This window comes from Trachypithecus francoisi, unplaced genomic scaffold, assembly GCF_009764315.1.
Source record: "Trachypithecus francoisi isolate TF-2019V2 unplaced genomic scaffold, Tfra_2.0 Lachesis_group3, whole genome shotgun sequence".
Lineage (NCBI taxonomy): Eukaryota > Metazoa > Chordata > Mammalia > Primates > Cercopithecidae > Trachypithecus > Trachypithecus francoisi.
The window spans coordinates 84,711,272-84,730,533 of NW_022681468.1; the positions used below are offsets into that span (position 1 = coordinate 84,711,272).

The 19,262-nt window shown below is 48.6% G+C and overlaps 1 protein-coding gene across 2 annotated transcripts; it reads left to right on the forward strand.

Moving 5' to 3' along the window:
* Window positions 1-210: 210 nt before the first annotated feature.
* Window positions 211-18,761, forward strand: SALL2 (spalt like transcription factor 2). 2 transcript variants are annotated; one of them, XM_033188648.1, is made up of 3 exons: window positions 211-584; window positions 14,184-17,011; window positions 17,598-18,761. In XM_033188648.1, the coding sequence occupies exons 1-3, from the start codon at window positions 512-514 to the stop codon at window positions 17,832-17,834; spliced, it is 3,138 nt and encodes a 1,045-aa protein (XP_033044539.1). In that variant the 5' UTR covers window positions 211-511; the 3' UTR covers window positions 17,835-18,761. The 2 variants fall into 2 exon arrangements, with proteins under 2 accessions (XP_033044539.1, XP_033044540.1); XM_033188649.1 differs by lacking the exon at window positions 211-584 and adding an exon at window positions 13,424-13,774.
* The last annotated feature ends 501 nt before the right edge of the window (window positions 18,762-19,262 follow it).

Here is a 19,262-nt window from a genome sequence, read left to right on the forward strand (position 1 = left end):
GAAGCAGCTACATTATCAGAGGGGCATAGAAATATGACAGAACCAAAAAGCACAGTGAAGATCTTGGAAGAAGAGTTAGAGAAACAAGCCAGGGACAGTTTCTGAACAGACAGCACAGGGAGAGACCCAGAGCCCTTGCAGGGAGGAGAGGGTTAAATCCTTTCCTCTGCAGTACAAAAGAAAAGAGTGTGCGGAAAGATTAGGATTTTTGCTTTTACAATGGGAGCTGCAGAAGCGTAGGGAAGAAGCTGAAGAAAAAAAGGGGGCGTCTCCCCTTTAAAGACTTGCAAAGATTGAGAGAGAAAGAGAGAGAGAGTCAAGAACAGAGAATCAGAGAGAGAGAGAGAGAGTCTGTCTGTCTCTGGGAAAGGAGAACATCTCTGCTTCACAGTGATTTGCGCTGGGGGAGAGGCATCAATTGGCTTCGGACCCAAGGGGGAGAGGAGACCAGGTCACCCCGGTTAAGACTAAGTGAGCGTTGCCCCTCCCTCTCCCAACTCTCTACCCGGGAATGTCTCGGCGAAAGCAGCGGAAACCCCAACAGTTAATCTCGGACTGCGAAGGTCCCAGCGCGTCTGAGAACGGTGGGTGCCTGGGGAGGGGTGGGGGGCCCCTAAGTCCAAGCCTGTGTGGGTCAGGCCAGGGCAAGGGGAGGGCACTCGGGCCATGGGCGAAACCAGGCGGGGGCGGACTTGGTCACTGGGAGTTTGAAGGAGTTGAGATGCAGGGAGTAAAGAGATGACCTGCGCTGGGGAGAAGCCCGGCTTGTTACTTGGGATTGATTCTGTTTGTGTTTTCCTTGTTTTTCTCTGGATGAAATGGAGTTTTCAAACTGGCTCTGTCTCCCCACCCAAGAGTTTTCTCCTCAGGTCTCCCTTTGCTCACTGGTCTTTGTGCCGTTGCTAAGTAACGTCCTCAGACCTGAAGACCGTCTCTTAGGGGTGGGATTTTCCCCCCTTTTCTTTCTGGAGAGTTGGGTTGCAAGAGAATGAATCGGATAAATGTGAAGGCTCCCCGAGGGAGATGAGAAAAAAGTTTCTCATTGTTGGGCTGAACTGAGAGCCGATCAGAGCTCCCAGAGGGAGAGAGCTAATGTCGGTCAGAATGCAGCCTGGTTTGGGGTATGTATGCGTGTCACCTGGAGGAGAGCTGAAGGCTAGGTCTGGATGAGGGGCTTAGGTTTGTGCTTCAAGGAAAGCAAAGCAAAAAAAAAAAAAAAAAAAAAAAAAAGTGCAAGAAAATACACCTGTTACTACATGCGTATCATTTTATGAGGATACTGTGTTTTGAAGCAACAGGTGTCCCTTATGAGGGGGAAAAAAATGTATGTATTCTTGTAACATTCCGTTAAGTGACAGGCAGACAGTAGAGCAAGCAGGGAACCGACGAGTGAAATTGCCCAGAGTCTGAGAGACAGAGGCAAAATCAGGACAAAAACTTAAATTTCCTAATGCTCAGGGCTGGTGGTACTCACTCCACTAAACCTGGGTTTTAAAAACTTGCCTGATTGTGAGTACATCTGAGCCAGGGTGTGGGAATCTATATATTTTGCAAGTTGCAGGTAATTCTTAGGATCAAAGAGGTTTTGGACATACTTGTCAGTGGTATGGCTCCATATGTGCAGACTGAAAGTCTGGAAGTCCTGGCTCCAGAGAGGCAACTGTTTAGCATGCAGTTGATACACCCAACAGTATAGTATAGGATTAAGCACAAGGGTTCTGAAACCAGACTTTTAGACAAATCCCAGCTCCACCACTTGGTTAGCTATGTGACCTTGACTGGTTTATTTTGCCTCTCTATGCTTCAGTTTCTTCATCTGTAAAATAGAGATGTGTCTACTAGCTACCTCATTAAGTTGTTGTGAAAATCAAAATGAGTTAATATGTGTAAAACCCTTGGAAAAATACCTAGCATAAATAAGTGCTTAATACATGTAGTAAAGTACCTAGCATAAATAAGTGCTTAGTATGTGTGAATATTGTTATTATCATTATATGTGAATGCAGTGGCACTTCCTGCAGGTGCTGTAATATGACCAAAACTCAGGAACCTCTTGGCAAACGTCAGCATTTCTTTATGAGACATGTGTCATGAAAAGCTCTAAGATAGTGTATTGGTGGCGATTAAAATTATAGATTAAACTTGCCTTTCCACTTGTTAAAAAACAAAAGCTTGAGGTCAGATCAGTGCTCCATGTGCTACGAAATAACCTTAACAGACATATTATGTTTTGGGCAGAATACATCCTCCCGGAATCACTGCTTTTCTGGGATCCTACTGTGCCCATCTTTAGAGGTTCTGTGGTGGTGGCATCCTTCCCTCCTGAGACACATTAGCCCTTCTTAATGCTGCTATAGGCCGGATGTTTCCTACTTGTGCTCTACAGGAGACTTCCCCTAGAGCCTCAACTCTTCCCCAGAGTTGCCTCACAGTTCTGCTCTCCTGCTGGTTTGATTGTGGAACTATGCTGAACACCCCTCCAAGCCCCCAAGAAGCATCCTCTCCTCTTCTTCCTACTTCTCCCATCTGCTCACCCATTCCCCATACCATAGCTGAGGAAAAATCTTCTGTGAGGGAGTCAAAAACTATCTTTAGCAGATGTCCTGAATGGATTGTCAAGCCCTTTAAGATATAGCTCCCACTTGGAGGCATGGTAATGCTGCTACAAAGTCATCCCCATAGAAACAGTAAAGACTTAAACCCAATGGCATCAACAAATTTTTGATGAAAATTTGCCTTTGAGCTCTGAAAGGCAGAAACAAATGTAAGGAGCAAGGAAGCAGTAGTACCCTCTGTTAAGATCTACCTTAAGAAAGCTCATCAGAATTCCCCTGGAGTGAAAGATCCTAGGCTACTTACCATCTGGATGTCATTGGGCCTCATCTGCAAAATGAGGTGGCTCTATTTTATCACATCTGAAATTCCTCCTTGATCTTACAAGCTTACAATATGTAAATTCCACATTTTATGCTTTTCTTTTAAATTAATAAATTTCCTTAATCATGAATGGGGCAGCATCCATTCTGCAAAATAGAATGAGAGCTCTCCTTTTCCCTAATTTTTTATAGACAGGGTTTCTATTCACTTATGTGACCCTCAGGCATCTGACTTCCTTCTACCCCACAGCATGCCCCACAGTTAGGTAGGAAGGGCTTTTATTTAGGGGTACACTATATCCTTTGGTGTACCTGTGAAATGACGGATATCATCATGAGTATCAGAAGACATTTATTTAGTAGTCTAGGGTGCCAGTAATGTTTCCAGGAGTCTTTTGCCTTCTTTTAAGCAATATGTGCCATATACAACAAGCAAATGCTGAACCTTTGTTGCATATTCTAAAAGCCAAAATTCTACAGTGACCTAAAACATCACCAAGAAACAGTCTGAAAAATCTCTTTTCCAGCCGTTTTTGCTCAGCTTCCCTGACTAGAACATCAAAACTTAACAGAATAGTTATTTCATATAAGTGATGGGCAGGAAATACTCTATTTACTTAAAAACTCTAGAGAGGGGGGAAAAAAACACCTTCTCTCTCCCCTACAGAGTCTAGAAATCTGGATTAGAGAACATAAGGGATGTGACTGGGGGAAAAATGCAAACCAGTACATCTGGGAAATAAAGGAAACGATCAGAAACCCAGATATTTAGTGAGAAGGAGAAACCAGGACAGCAGCCAAACAGATCTAGAGGGAGAGAGGGGAGTACTTTATTTATTTATTTATTTTTTTTTTTTTTGAGACGGAGTCTCACTCTGTCGCCCAGGCTGGAGTGCAGTGGCCGGATCTCAGCTCACTGCAAGCTCCGCCTCCCGGGTTCACGCCATTCTCCTGCCTCAGCCTCCCAAGTAGCTGGGACTACAGGCGCCCGCCACCTCACCCGGCTAGTTTTTTGTATTTTTTAGTAGAGACGGGGTTTCACCGTGTTTGCCAGGATGGTCTCGATCTCCTGACCTCGTGATCCGCCCGTCTCGGCCTCCCAAAGTGCTGGGATTACAGGCTTGAGCCACTGCGCCCGGCCCAAGAGAGGGGAGTACTTTAAATGGAAGTTGGCAGACAGCAAGAACAGCAAGAGGGAAAGAAGGCAAAGGTAGAGTTTTGGGGGCTCTGTTTACATTTGGAAGTAGAGAGCCTCATCTCTCAGGTTATTGATCCCTGGGCCACCCAACCCTAGGTATTCCCAAATCAGAAAAAAAGACATTTTGGAATAGAGAGTATCTCAGGCCTGGTGTTACAGAGCACTAGATAAGAAAACAGAAAACTTGGTTTTCAATCTAGTGTAGACCTTGAAGCTATGTGATCTTGGGCACATGTGACCTTTCTTATCCCAGGGCTTCATTCAGCTTTCGACATTCAAATAATAACTAACACTCATGGCTAATATTTGTGGAGCATTCAGATACTGTGCTAGGCCCTTTTTGCATTTCCTCTTTTTCCTCCCAACTCCCTTATTTTTTTATTTTTATTTTTTTTTGAGACGGAGTCTCGCTCAGTCGCCCAGGCTGGAGTGCAGTGGCGCGATCTCGGCTCACTGCAAGCTCCGCCTCCCGGGTTCACACCATTCTCCTGCCTCAGCCTCCTGAGTAGCTGGGACCACAGGTGCCCGCCACCACGCCCGGCTAATTTTTTGCATTTTTAGTAGAGACGGGGTTTCACTGTGTTAGCCAGGATGGTCTCGATCTCCTGACCTCGTGATCCACCCACCTCGGCCTCCCAAAGTGTTGGGATTACAGGCGTGAGCCACCGTGCCCGGCCTACTCCCTTATTATTACAAAAAAAGTTTTTTTTTTTTGAGACCAAGTCTTACTCTGTTGCCCAGGCTGGAGTGCAGTGGCACATCTCAGCTCACTGAAACCTCTACCTCCAGGGTTCAAGAGATTCCCCTGCCTCAGCCTCCTGAGCAGCTGGAATTACAGGTGCATGCCACCACACCTGGCTAAAATTTCTTTATTGTAGTAAAATATGTGTAATAAAATTTACCATTTCAACCATTTTTAAGTATACAATTTAGTGGCATTAAGTACATTCACTATGTTATGTAACCATTACCAATGTTGCAATAACTTTTTCATCATCAAACAGAAACTCCATAACCGTTAAATAATAAATCCCCATTCTCCCATTCCCTCAGCCCCTATTAGCCTCTATTCTGCTTTCTGTCTGTATGAACTCGCCAAATTTCATATTAATGGACTCATATAATATTTGGGTACCTCATACTAATGGAATCATACAATATTTGTCCTTTTGTGTCTGCTTTATTGCACTTAGTTATGTTTTCTTTTTTTCTCAATTAAAATCAAATTTGTCTGAAAGCATAATGTTTTCATCTTCATTCATGTTGTAGCATGTATCAGAATTTCCTTCCTTTTTATGGCAGTACCCCCATTTTATTTTATTTATTTATTTATTTTTTGAGACAGAGTCTCACTCTGTCGCCCAGGCTGGAGTGCAATGGCACGATCTCGGCTCACTACAAGCTCCACCTCCCGGGTTCACGCCATTCTCCTGCTTCAGCCTTCCTAGTAGCTAGGACTACAAGCCCCCGCCACCATGCCCGGCTAATTTTTTGTTTTTTTGTTTTTTGTTTTTTTTTTAGTAGAGATGGGGTTTCACCATGTTAGCCAGGAGGGTCTCGATCTCCTGACCTCGTGATCCACTCGCCTCGGCTTCCCAAAGGACTGGGATTACAGGCTTGAGCCACTGCACCCGGCACACGGCAGTAGCTTCATTTTAAAGAAGATAAATCAGCTGGGCATAGCAGCGCAGCTCATGCCTGTAATCCCAGCACCTTGGGAGGCTGAGGTGAGCAGATCACTTGAGGTCAGGAGTTCAAGACAAGCCTGGCCAACAAGGTGAAATCTCGTCTCTACTAAAAATACAAAAATTACCTGGGTGTGGTGGCACACACCTGTAATCCCAGCTACTTGGGAGGCTGAGGCAGGAGAATCTCTTGAACCCAGGAGGCAGAGATTGCAGTGAGCTGAGATTGCGCCATTGTACTCCAGCCTGGATGACAGAGAGAGACTCCATCTCAAAAAAAAAAAAAAAAGAGAGAGAGAGAAATCAAACTCTGGGAGAGATTAAGACATTTTCCCAAGATCACAAAGATTAGGATGTTGTAGAGCTGGGACTTAACTCAGGTCTGACTCACTGTGCACAATGGCAATGACAGTGTCAGATCTCTAAAGTCCCAGCTCCAAAATGGTATGAATTCTATGTTAAGTGTTGAGTCCTTTGATGTCAAAGAAATTTTCAGTAAAATAGCATTCTTTTTTTTTTTTTTTTTTTGAGACGGAGTCTCGCTCTGTCGCCCAGGCTGGAGTGCAATGGCACGATCTCGGCTCACTACAAGCTCCACCTCCCGGGTTCACGCCATTCTCTGCCTCAGCCTCCCGAGTAGCTGGGACTACAGCGCCCGCCACCTCGCCCAGCTAGTTTTTTGTATTTTTTAGTAGAGACAGGGTTTCACCGTGTTTGCCAGGATGGTCTCGATCTCCTGACCTCGTGATCCGCCTGTCTCGGCCTCCCAAAGTGCTGGGATTACAGGCTTGAGCCACCGCGCCCGGCTAAAATAGCATTCTTTTTTTTTTTTTTTTTTTTTTTGAGACGGAGTCTCGCTCTGTTGCCCAGGCTGGAGTGCAGTGGCCGGATCTCAGCTCACTGCAAGCTCCGCCTCCCGGGTTTACGCCATTCTCCTGCCTCAGCCTCCCGAGTAGCTGGGACTACAGGCGCCTGCCACCTCGCCCGGCTAATTTTTTGTATTTTTTTTTTTTAGTAGAGACGGGGTTTCACCGTGTTAGCCAGGATGGTCTCGATCTCCTGACCTCGTGATCCGCCCGTCTCGGCCTCCCAAAGTGCTGGGATTACAGGCTTGAGCCACCGCGCCGGCCTAAAATAGCATTCTTTTTTTTTTTTTTTTTTTTTTTGAGACGGAGTCTCGCTCTGTTGCCCAGGCTGGAGTGCAGTGGCCGGATCTCAGCTCACTGCAAGCTCCGCCTCCGGGTTTACGCCATTCTCCTGCCTCAGCCTCCGAGTAGCTGGGACTACAGGCGCCTGCCACCTCGCCCGGCTAATTTTTTGTATTTTTTTTTTTTAGTAGAGACGGGGTTCACCGTGTTAGCCAGGATGGTCTCGATCTCCTGACCTCGTGATCCGCCCGTCTCGGCCTCCCAAAGTGCTGGGATTACAGGCTTGAGCCACCGCGCCCGGCCTAAAATAGCATTCTTATGTTTGATCTAAGATACTCCTGTTCTGGAATCAAATATATTTTTCTCACTTAGCACCAGGTGTACTAATCATTGTGCCTATTAGTTTGCTGTGTTACACAGGCCGTAGTTACATTAGTAGGTCTGGGTTTCTAAGGATTATTATGTGTCTACATTTAGGAGAGAGGAGTAAGGAGATGAGATATTTCACTAAGAAGTAGTCAGTAGCAATAGTTACAGAATCAATTCATAATTATGGAAGCTACCATTTAGCATTGTTCAGTGTCAATAATAAGTAAGTGGGCCAGATGCAGTGGCTTACATCTGTACTCCCAGCACTTTGTGGGGACAAGGCAGGAGGATCCCTTGAGCCCAGGTATTCCAGACAGCCTGGGCAACATAGTGAAACCTCATCTCTACAGAAAAAAAAATTTTAATTAGCTCGGCATGATTGTGCATGCCTGTAGTCCCAGCTACTCAGGAAGCTGAGGTGGGAGGATCCCCTAAGCCTGGGAGGTAGAGTCTTCAGTGAGCTATGATTGTGCCACTGCACTCCAGCCTGGGCGACAGAGTGAAACCATCTCTTAAAAAAAAAAAAAAAAAAAGTAAGTTAGTTTAAGCAGGTGCTTACATAGTGTGCTTTGTTTCCTTAATGTGTAGATGATGCTTGAACTCTGTAGAACAAAGCCTTTCACCTTACAATTAGAAATATGGCTCAAATATCAATTAAAAAAGAAAAAATTCGCTTCAAGGTACTCATATCTGGGAAAGAAATGCAGTCACTTAAACTTACAGTAAGGTGTAAATTATATCAAATTGTATTCATGGAAGCAGATTTTTCACTGGGAAAGGATACAAGGAAGCTAATGTGTGGTTGTGGGCACTGTAGGGAGGGAAACTGATGGGAAGGTTTAGCACTGAGAGTTCATTTTGTCTGTGTCCCAGTTGTGGCCAAGTTTAGCTCAGGTAAGATTTGTGAGGAGCAGGGTGGAAGGTGTGATGGAAAGGGCAGTCCTCCATGGGGTCTCATCATTGTGTCACCGTCTTTGTATTCTCATTGGAATCACCTGAGGAGCTTTATAAAACTAATGCTGGATCCTATCCTCGGGGATTATGAATTAATTAGCCTGGGATGTGGCCTGGACATAGGGAATTTTTTTTAAGTTTGGTTGGTTGGTTGGTTGATTTTGCAGAGATGGGTGGCGTCTCACTATGTTATGCAGGCTGGTCTCAAATTCCTGGCCTCAAGTGATCCTCCTGCCTTAGCCTCCAAAAGTGCTAGGATTATAGGCATGAGCTACCCACTGTGCCTAAACTTTCTTTTCTTTCTTTCTTTCTTTTTTTTTTTTTTTGAGACAGAGTCTCGCTCTGTCGCCCAGGCTGGAGTGCAGTGGCTGGATCTCAGCTCACTGCAAGCTCCGCCTCCCGGGTTCACGCCATTCTCCTGCCTCAGCCTCCCGAGTAGCTGGGACTACAGGCGCCCGCCACCTCACCCGGCTAGTTTTTTTTTTTGTATTTTTTTAGTAGAGACGGGGTTTCACCATGTTAGCCAGGATGGTCTCGATCTCCTGACCTCGTGATCCGCCCGCCTCGGCCTCCCAAAGTGCTGGGATTATAGGCTTGAGCCACCGCGCCCGGCCTCTTTCTTTTTTTTTTTTTTTCTGAGATTTTGAGATGGAGTCTCAAACCCTTGAGCTCAAGTGATCCTCCCACCTCAGCCTCCAGAGTAGCTGGGACTACAAGGAACAGGCCACCGCACCTAAACATAAAAATTGTAAAACTCTTTTCTGGTAATCCTAATGGGCAGCAAAATTTGAAAACCACTGTTCAAACATATCACCCTGCTACATACGACCCACCTATTTTTCTCTTTGTTCTCCCCAAGAGTTCTCTCTGAAGCCTAAAGCAGAAATTTGATGGGACACTAGGTTTAAAAGGGAAGCCACCTGGTTTCCCTTTTCTTTGTCATTTCAGCTCTCTATAAGTTTAAACAAGTTTTTCCAGGTCTTAGTCCCACCCCCGACTTTGCATTTGACGGGAGATAGCTTACCTCACCTTATCTGCTATCTAGGGACACCATTACCAGTTTAGTTTATTCCTGCATTTGTGACTTCATTCATGTTTGTGTAAGAATCCTGCCCCCCTTTTCAGGATAGGCAGTGAGTGCAAAGTACTGAGAAATAGAGGGCTCCTCTTACAGGTGGCTGTTGATCCAGTCACTTTTCACCAGGGACTGAATTTACCTTAAAGAAGAGCTTAGATCAAATTACGCATCAGAAAGCACATTTCATTAAAGAGCAAGAAAGGGGATAGTGTTTCCCAGGAGAAGATGAAAAGAAAAGGATTTCTTTTCTTGTCAGAAGACTTGACAAAACAGCAACTGGATATCAAATGTTCAATGCTAATTAACAAATGCTCAGTAGAAAGCCTCCATCTGATTCCCTCTCCCTGACTAAGGCCAGGGAGCAAATGGCAGGTAGAAGCCACACAGGGCCCTTTCTCTAGCATTAGGGAAGCCATACAATGTTGATGTGCTTGAGAAAGCATTGGACAGGAGTCAAAATTCTGAATGCTTGCTTCACTGAATTACTGTGTGAACTTGGAAAAGTCACTTAACCTCCCAAGCTTCAATTTCCTTATCTGTAAAAATAAACCGCATTGCACAAAACTGTGACTTGCCATGAATTGAAATAGAACCCCCTCTCCCTCATTTGTAAGGCCAGGCCTGGAAGCACAGAACCTATCCATTTCAGAACTATGACTCAAAATGCTAAGAGCTTTATTATCTGAAGTTTCAAAACATAATTCAGTAAAAAAAATTTCTTTTTTTTTTTGGAGACAGAGTCTCGCACTGTCGCCCAGGCTGGAGTGCAGTGGCGGGATCTCGGCTCACTGCAAGCTCCACCTCCCAGGTTCACGCCATTCTCCTGCCTCAGCCTCCCAAATAGCTGGGACTACAGGCGCCCGCCACCACACCCGGCTAATTTTTTGCATTTTTAGTAAGACGGAGTTTCACCGTGTTCGCCAGGATGGTCTGGATCTCCTGACCTCGCGATCCGCCTGCCTCCGCCTCCCGAAGTGCTGGGATTACAGGCGTGAGCCACCATACCCGGCCTGTAAAATGTTTTAAGTTTAAAAACATAGGCAAGGCCGGGCGTGGTGGCTCAAGCCTGTAATCCCAGCACTTTGGGAGGCCGAGACGGGCGGATCATGAGGTCAGGAGATCGAGACCATCCTGGCTAACACGGTGAAACCCCGTCTCTTCTAAAAACTACAAAAAACTAGCCGGGCGAGGTGGCGGCGCCTGTAGTCCCAGCTACTCGGGAGGCTGAGGCAGGAGAATGGCGTGAACCCGGGAGGCGGAGCTTGCAGTGAGCTGAGATCCGGCCACAGCACTCCAGCCTGGGCAACAGAGCGAGACTCCGTCTCTAAAAAAAAAAAAAAAAAAAAAAAAAAAAAAACACAGGCAAAATTTATGTTGAAAAGTAAAGTGGATTTTACTAATATTTTACATAGGTTGTTGTTTTTTTTTTTTTTTTTTGAGGCGGAGTCTCGCTCTGTCGCCCAGGCTGGAGTGCAGTGGCCGGATCTCGGCTCACTGCAAACTCCGCCTCCCGGGTTCACGCCATTCTCCTGCCTCAGCCTCCCGAGTAGCTGGGACTACAGGTGCCCACCACCTCGTCCGGCTAGTTTTTTGTACTTTTTTTTAGAGACGGGGTTTCACTGTGTTAGCCAGGATGGTTTCGATCTCCTGACCTCGTGATCCGCCCGTCTCGGCCTCCCAAAGTGCTGGGATTACAGGCTTGAGCCACCGCGCCCGGCCTTAAATAGGTTGTTTCAGCTCCCTGACTCCCTGCAAAAAAAGACTTCCTACCTTTGAAATATGCCACTGATATTAGCCAATATCTTACCTCAGAAATTAATAAGATTAGCAAGCAACATGGAAAACAGATCTACTTTTAGTATAGGTGTATTTAAGGCTACTTTGATGATTTTGCTACTGACAATGTAAATTCTCTAATTGATAAAATTCAGGACTCCCCAAACTTTAAAAATCTCACGTGTACCTGTCAATTTTTTTAGACTTTTTTTTGGTTGATCGGTTGCTTTTAAGTTTGGTTGGTTGGTTGGTTGATTTTGCAGAGAAGGGGGTCTCACTATGTTATACAGGCTGGTCTCAAATTCCTGGCCTCAAATGATCCTCCTGCCTTGGTCTCCAAAAGTGCTAGGATTATAGGCATGAGCTAACCACTGTGCCTAAACTTTCTTTTCTTTCTTTCTTTTCTTTTTTTTTTTTTTTTTTTGAGATTTTGGGATGGAGTCTCAAACCCTTGAGCTCAAGTGATCCTCCCACTTCAGCCTCCAGCTGAAGTTTCAAGTTTTCAAAGTTCATTCATGTTGTAGCATGTATCAGAATGTCCTTCCTTTTTATGGCAGTACCCTCATTTTATTGGAAGGTTTCCAATAAAACTGGGAGATGGAGTTTCGCTCTTGTTGCCCAGGCTGGAATGCAATGGCACAATTTCAGATCCCTGCAACCTCTGCCTCCTGAGTTCAAGCCACTCTCCTGGCTCAGCCGCCCCAGTAGCTGGGATTACAGGTGCGTACCACCATGCCCAGCTAATTTTTGTATTTTTAGTAGAGATGGGGTTTCACCATATTGGCCAGGCTGGTCTCGAACTCCTGACCTCGTGATCTGCCCTCTTCGGCCTCCCAAAATGCTGGAATTACAGTAAGCCACCGCACCCGGCTTTATTTATTTATTTTAAAGTAATGGGGCCTCACTATGTTGCTGAAGCTGGAGGGCAGTGGTTATTCACAGGTGTGATCATAGCTCACTGCAGCCTCAAACTCCTGGACTAAAGCCATTCTCCTGCCTCAGCCTCCCAAGTAGCTGGGACTACAAGTGTGCACCACCATACCTGGTTTACACATTAATATTGTCAAAATTTTCAATTTTTTGTCCCCACAATATTTTTCTGAGTAAGATACTGCAGCTACAATATTACCACTTTATGAAGAGGGAAACGATGGTATAACATGGTGTGTCTGACCACCATGTCTCAATTTATTAGCGAGGTAAGAATAGAACTGGTATTAAAACAATTTAGGTTTACTGATGCCCAGGGAAACCACAAAACCAAGGACTTGTGGTCACTTCCTGCATGTAAGAGAAAGTATTTTAGGAAGTGGGAAGCGCTTTAAGACTAATTTCAAGGTAAAAAAGAGAATGCCGGAATACCTGGTCCAGGAGGCATTTTATTCTTACTTATCCTGTCTGAATAGGAGGCTGCCTCTGTGATGGTGAGCAGGTGTTAGCTATTTCTAAGCATTCAAACCAGGCTGGGGCTGAAAGGGCTTTAGACACTGAGGGCTGCCTGGTAGCTCCTACCGCATTGTTTCAAGAGGCTCCCCTCCCCCCAGGTTAGAGCTGGGTGGGCCTCTGCAGGCCTTTGCAGGCTAGCGTCTCCCCAAACCCACTGTCTTTAATAGTGACAGTGTGAGGAATGTTGCAGGAGGAGAATAGAGGAGGAAGAGGGTAGAAAAGAGGGTACTAAATAGGAGATGGCTTATTAAATAAGCAGGGACTCTATAAATTAGGTGCTGTGTAGGTTGGGCTATCTGCGGAGTAGCCTGCATTCAGCTATTATTCTGGGGGAGGAGGGGCGGGGAGTGAAGGGGCTTAGTGTTCCGCAGAGAGTCCTGAAATGACTTCCTTGGAAATTCTACCTTGCAGCCGCCCACCCTGAGAAACTTCTTTTGTGGAGAGGGATGGGGGTAGGGTGGGAATGGAAGTGAGAAAGACGGGACAAAAGTTGGAAAATTTTGGGGTGTGCTGGTGAGGAGTGGATGTTCTGAGCTCCTCCTCTTCTTCTGGCCCTCAGACCTCTGAGGAGATCAGACGACCCTCTCTGGAATCCACGTTTTCCAAGCTCAGTGGATCCTTTATCCAAAGAAAAATAAGAGAAGCCTATCGCCTTGCTCCATTGAGCAGGGCTACGTTTCCCACTGTGCCCCTAGAGCTTAGGAGGGGAGGGCGGGGGGAGGAGGGTAGGCCTGGGCAACTGCATCTGCAGATGGGGGGAGCTGGCCAGGGAAGGGGAAAGGTGGACCCCCGCAGTGCTTCACAGCACCTGTCACTGCGCCTCCGGAAACTCTCCCGAGCTCTGGGCTCCCGCCCCCACGCCCCCGCTAGCGCTCCCTTCTCCCGCCTCCTCTAGCTCCCGCCTCCCTCCCCAGCAGCTCCTCCCCATAAACTCCCCCCCCCATCAGCTCCTCCCAGATCTCCCCTCTCCCCGCTTTCTCGCTCCAGCTCCTCCCCGCCTCCTCGCTCCCCTCCCCCTCCGCCGCTGCTCCCTGCCCCCGCCGCTGCCGATCTCCATCTCCGCAGTCTGGGCCGCTGGGTGCAGAGGCTGCCGCAGACCCAGCGGCCACGGCCGCCTCCCTCAATCCCAATATCCATTGTCTCCCACCCCACCTGACCCTCCACTTTCCCCACAACCATGGCGCACGAATCCGGGAGGAGCTCTCGTCTCGGGGTGCCCTGCGGGGAGCCGGCAGAGCTCGGAGGTGCGGTAGGGTCGGGCTGGGCAGGGGTGGGGGCGGAGGGGGATGCGCAGGGGCGGCGAAGACTTTCGATGGGCGGGAGAAAATGCTTGATTCTCTGCGTAGGCCCCTGCCCTCACACCTATTCCGTGAACTCGCTTGTGGCCTTGGGAAGGGAGGGTGGCTGAGGAGGGGAGTAGCATGCTCTTGCCCCCCTCCCCTCCTCCCGCCTCCCTCCCCCTCACCCCTGCCCCATGCCGGGTTGTCTCCTGTCCACACTGTTCTGGCCTGAGCTTTAGACTTCTGCATGGCCTGATGGTGAGCTCATCTCCCCACCCCCAACTAGCGGTTACTGGGCTCCTTGTTAATTAGAGCCTCGGTATACCCAACCCAACTGCGCCACCCACGCTCTCTCTCCTTGTCTTCTCCCCAGGTGATGCTAGCGAGGAAGATCACCCCCAAGTCTGTGCCAAGTGCTGCGCACAATTCACTGACCCAACTGAATTCCTCGCCCACCAGAATGCATGTTCTACTGACCCTCCTGTAATGGTGATAATAGGGGGCCAGGAGAACCCCAACAACTCTTCAGCCTCCTCTGAACCCCGGCCTGAGGGTCACAATAATCCTCAGGTCATGGACACAGAGCATAGCAACCCCCCAGATTCTGGGTCCTCCGTGCCCACGGATCCCACCTGGGGCCCGGAGAGGAGAGGAGAGGAGTCTTCGGGGCATTTCCTGGTCGCTGCCACAAGTACAGCGGCTGGGGGAGGTGGGGGCCTGATCTTGGCCAGTCCCAAGCTGGGAGCAACCCCATTACCTCCAGAATCGACCCCTGCACCCCCACCTCCTCCACCCCCCCCTCCGCCCCCAGGTGTAGGCAGTGGCCACTTGAACATCCCCCTGATCTTGGAAGAGCTACGCGTTCTGCAGCAGCGGCAGATCCATCAGATGCAGATGACTGAGCAAATCTGCAGGCAGGTGCTGTTGCTTGGCTCCTTAGGCCAGACGGTGGGTGCCCCTGCCAGTCCCTCAGAGCTACCTGGGACAGGGACTGCCTCTTCCACCAAGCCTCTACTACCCCTCTTCAGCCCCATGAAGCCTGTCCAAACCAGCAAGACACTGGCATCTTCCTCCTCCTCCTCCTCCTCATCCTCTTCAGGGGCAGAAACACCCAAGCAGGCCTTCTTCCACCTTTACCACCCACTGGGGTCACAGCATCCTTTCTCTGCTGGAGGCGTTGGGCGAAGCCACAAACCTACCCCTGCCCCTTCCCCAGCTTTGCCAGGCAGCACAGATCAGCTGATTGCCTCGCCTCATCTGGCATTCCCAAGCACCACGGGACTACTGGCAGCACAGTGTCTTGGGGCAGCCCGAGGCCTGGAGGCCACTGCCTCCCCAGGGCTCCTGAAGCCAAAGAATGGAAGTGGTGAGCTGAGCTATGGAGAAGTGATGGGTCCCTTGGAGAAGCCTGGTGGAAGGCACAAATGCCGCTTCTGTGCCAAAGTATTTGGCAGTGACAGTGCCCTGCAGATCCACCTTCGTTCCCACACGGGTGAGAGGCCCTATAAGTGCAATGTCTGTGGAAACCGCTTTACCACCCGTGGCAACCTCAAAGTGCATTTCCACCGGCATCGTGAGAAGTACCCACATGTGCAGATGAACCCACACCCAGTACCAGAGCACCTAGACTACGTCATTACCAGCAGTGGCTTGCCTTATGGTATGTCCGTGCCACCAGAGAAGGCCGAGGAGGAGGCAGCCACTCCAGGTGGAGGTGTTGAGCGCAAGCCTCTGGTGGCCTCCACCACAGCACTCAGTGCCACAGAGAGCCTGACTCTGCTCTCCACCAGTGCAGGCACAGCCACAGCTCCAGGACTCCCTGCTTTCAATAAGTTTGTGCTCATGAAAGCAGTGGAACCCAAGAATAAAGCTGATGAAAACACTCCTCCAGGGAGTGAGGGCTCAGCCATCAGTGGAGTGGCAGAAAGTAGCACAGCAACTCGCATGCAGCTAAGTAAGTTAGTGACTTCACTACCGAGCTGGGCACTGCTTACCAACCACTTCAAGTCCACTGGCAGCTTCCCCTTCCCCTATGTGCTAGAGCCCTTGGGGGCCTCACCCTCTGAGACATCAAAGCTGCAGCAACTGGTAGAAAAGATTGACCGGCAAGGAGCTGTGGCAGTGACCTCAACTGCCTCAGGAGCCCCCACCACCTCTGCCCCTGCAGCTTCATCCTCAGCCTCTTCTGGACCTAACCAGTGTGTCATCTGTCTCCGGGTGCTTAGCTGTCCTCGAGCCCTACGCCTTCATTATGGCCAACATGGAGGTGAGAGGCCCTTCAAATGCAAAGTGTGTGGCAGAGCCTTCTCCACCAGGGGTAATCTGCGTGCACATTTCGTGGGCCACAAGGCCAGTCCAGCTGCCCGGGCACAGAACTCCTGCCCCATCTGCCAGAAGAAGTTCACCAATGCTGTCACTCTGCAGCAGCATGTCCGGATGCACCTGGGGGGCCAGATCCCCAATGGTGGTACTGCACTCCCTGAAGGTGGAGGAGCTGCTCAGGAGAATGGCTCCGAGCAATCTACAGTCTCCGGGGCAGGGAGTTTCCCCCAGCAGCAGTCCCAGCAGCCATCACCAGAAGAGGAGTTGTCTGAGGAGGAGGAAGAAGAAGATGAGGAAGAAGAGGAAGATGTGACTGATGAAGATTCCCTGGCAGGGAGAGGCTCAGAGAGTGGAGGTGAGAAGGCAATATCAGTGAGAGGTGATTCAGAAGAGGCATCTGGGGCAGAGGAGGAGGTGGAGACAGTGGCGGCAGCAGTCACAGCTGGGAAGGAGATGGACAGTAATGAGAAAGCTACTCAGCAGTCTTCTTTGCCACCACCACTACCACCACCTGAGAGCCTGGATCAGCCTCAGCCAATGGAGCAGGGAAGCAGTGATGTTTTAGGAGGCAAGGAAGAGGGGGGCAAACCGGAGAGAAGCTCAAGCCCAGCATCAGCACTCACCCCAGAAGGGGAAGGCACCAGCGTGACCTTGGTAGAGGAGCTGAGCCTGCAGGAGGCAATGAGAAAGGAGCCAGGAGAGAGCAGCAGCAGAAAGGCCTGCGAAGTGTGTGGCCAGGCCTTTCCCTCCCAGGCAGCTCTGGAGGAGCATCAGAAGACCCACCCCAAGGAGGGGCCGCTCTTCACTTGTGTTTTCTGCAGGCAGGGCTTTCTTGAGCGGGCTACCCTCAAGAAGCATATGCTACTGGCACACCACCAGGTACAGCCCTTTGCACCCCATGGCCCTCAGAATATTGCTGCTCTTTCTTTAGTCCCTGGCTGTTCACCTTCCATCACCTCCACAGGGCTCTCCCCCTTTCCCCGAAAAGATGACCCCACGATCCCATGAGCCTGTTTTTCTGTACCTGCTGCTCTTTGTCCCACAGAGCAGAAACACCTTCACAAAAGGACCTCCCAGATTTGTGAGCCCTGATTTTGTCTTTTTCTCTAAGTTCTTAACATGATATGTCCCTAGTGGCTTTTCTCTAGTCCCTGAGCTTGGAAATTACTGTGCTTACAAGGGGATGGCCCCCTAAGGAATTTTTCTTCCCTCCTCATTCTTTGTACCTGAGGAAAATAGATTCTCTGCAGCTTTCTCAAGAGGAAGCCCCTCCAGCTTCCCTGGTGTGACCCTTCTTTCCCCTCCTCTTTCCTCTCCCTTTCCCTTTGGCAGGTGCACCTGAGCACCTACATTTGGAATTGCAGCCTAGCCCAAAGGGCTGGCAGCTGTCTCTGAGGGCCCAGTGCCACTCCTCTGGGGTGACTTTTCTGCTCAGCTGGTGGGTGTGGGTCCCCTATCTTTCTAGAACCAGTATGTGGCATTCCTGTCAAGTGGCCTGCCCATGAAGCCCTGGAATTCCAGCTCCACCTCCACTACCACTCCAAGCCTGGCCCCACCAGTGCTGTTTGGCCTAGGAACTGTGGCTGGGAAGGTGCCTCCAACAATGGGATCCAGGGAAGCCAACGAGAAGACAGCTCCCCTCCTATTTCAGCCTCCTGCACCCAAGGCAGTGCCTGAGAAGCCCATCATAGACAAGAAGTAGCAAACTGTATATTTCTTTCCCCTCCCCCTCCTCCAGAAGGTACCAGTACTGAAGATGCTCCAGTAATTGGTGACCCAACCCTAGGAAGTATGGAGAAATGAAGGGCATAGGAAAATTTTCCCAGTAAATCCCCTGATGGTCACATTAAAGTAAAGGCGTTGGCTGGTCAGTGTGCCGAGACCTCTCCAGCTTCTCATTCATCATGGCCTCTCAAAGTTGGGAAATAAGCTGATTTCTTGCCAAGAGGTCTCCCAGGAGATATCTGGGAAATGTGAAGTTCATATCTTTAAGGACCATTGTTGGTCAGCATGGTCGATGAAGTCATGATGAGAGAGTTACGGAATGTTGCTAAAACATAGGGCTTGCTGGTACCTATGTGACTAAGAAAGGGGCATGATGTAAGGGAAAGGGCCTCAAATTATTGTGAATGTGGACATTCTCGTTAATATTCTTTTGGGCTAATAGTGACATAGTGTGCAGAGGTGTTCCAGGGATCATGGGGGATTTCCTAGTACTAGTATGCTTCTAGTTTTAGATAACTCCCTCCTTTATTCCCTGGCCCCTTGTATTTTCCTTATCTTCCTCTTTCAAGACCCCTATCCTCCCCATTTTGCCTATCTGTAGGCTGGGGCCTGTGTCTTTGTCATTGTCTGGTTCTTAGAGTCCCAGACTTTGGGAGACCAGCTCCAGGTGGCGTCCTCCCTGCCTCTCTGTCTTGTAATGAGATGTAGTATTTACTCTTAACATAGGATCATTTGGAACAGGAGTTTGAGGAGGAGAGAGTGAGGGTTTTGCTCTTGACTGACTTGAATGATGGCTTCTCCTCAAGCTGTAGGCTCCAGAGCTTCCTAACCTAGTAAAATGTCAAGAACAGACAGGGGAGATATTAGTGTCTCTCCCTCTATCATTAAAGGTGTTTTAACCAAATATTTATGTGTTTCTCCTTATTTCATGATTACATAGCCAGCTGGGGTGTGATATGGGCATTCTCCAACATTGAGATTCCCTTCCCACCTACATCTCCTGCCAAAGCTGAACATATGGTGTTGAAATATTGACTTTATTCAGCCTTGTCCTAAGACAGCCTTCAGTTAATGTAACTTCCCTGTGGAAATTGTTCTCTGTGGAGTTTGTATTTCCAAAAGGCAGGCATTTGCCCACTATGTCCAGTCATTGTCTAGATTTTCTCTACCTAGAACCTTCTACCACCAGGCCTTTGTGTGGGTTTTGTTTGGAGGCTGGAAACTTTCAGTCTTTCTCAAACCACAGATCAGCCTTCTGATATCAGCGAATCTGTAGAACCAAGGTGAATTAAACTTTATGATCCTTGAGATCTGATGTGATAATCACAAATAAAAAAAATGTAATTCAACCCTAATAATTTCTACCAACAAGACAAAGTATTCTTAGCATTAAGAATGCAGAGGA

Excerpts from the sequence above, each read along its gene's own strand:
- SALL2 (XM_033188648.1), top strand. The coding sequence starts at position 512 with ATGTCTCGGCGAAAGCAGCGGAAACCCCAACAGTTAATCTCGGACTGC. Across the intron at positions 585-14,183 it reads TCCCAGCGCGTCTGAGAACG|GTGATGCTAGCGAGGAAGAT; the intron begins GTGGGTGCCTGG and ends TCTTCTCCCCAG. Across the intron at positions 17,012-17,597 it reads TGCTACTGGCACACCACCAG|AACCAGTATGTGGCATTCCT; the intron begins GTACAGCCCTTT and ends CTATCTTTCTAG.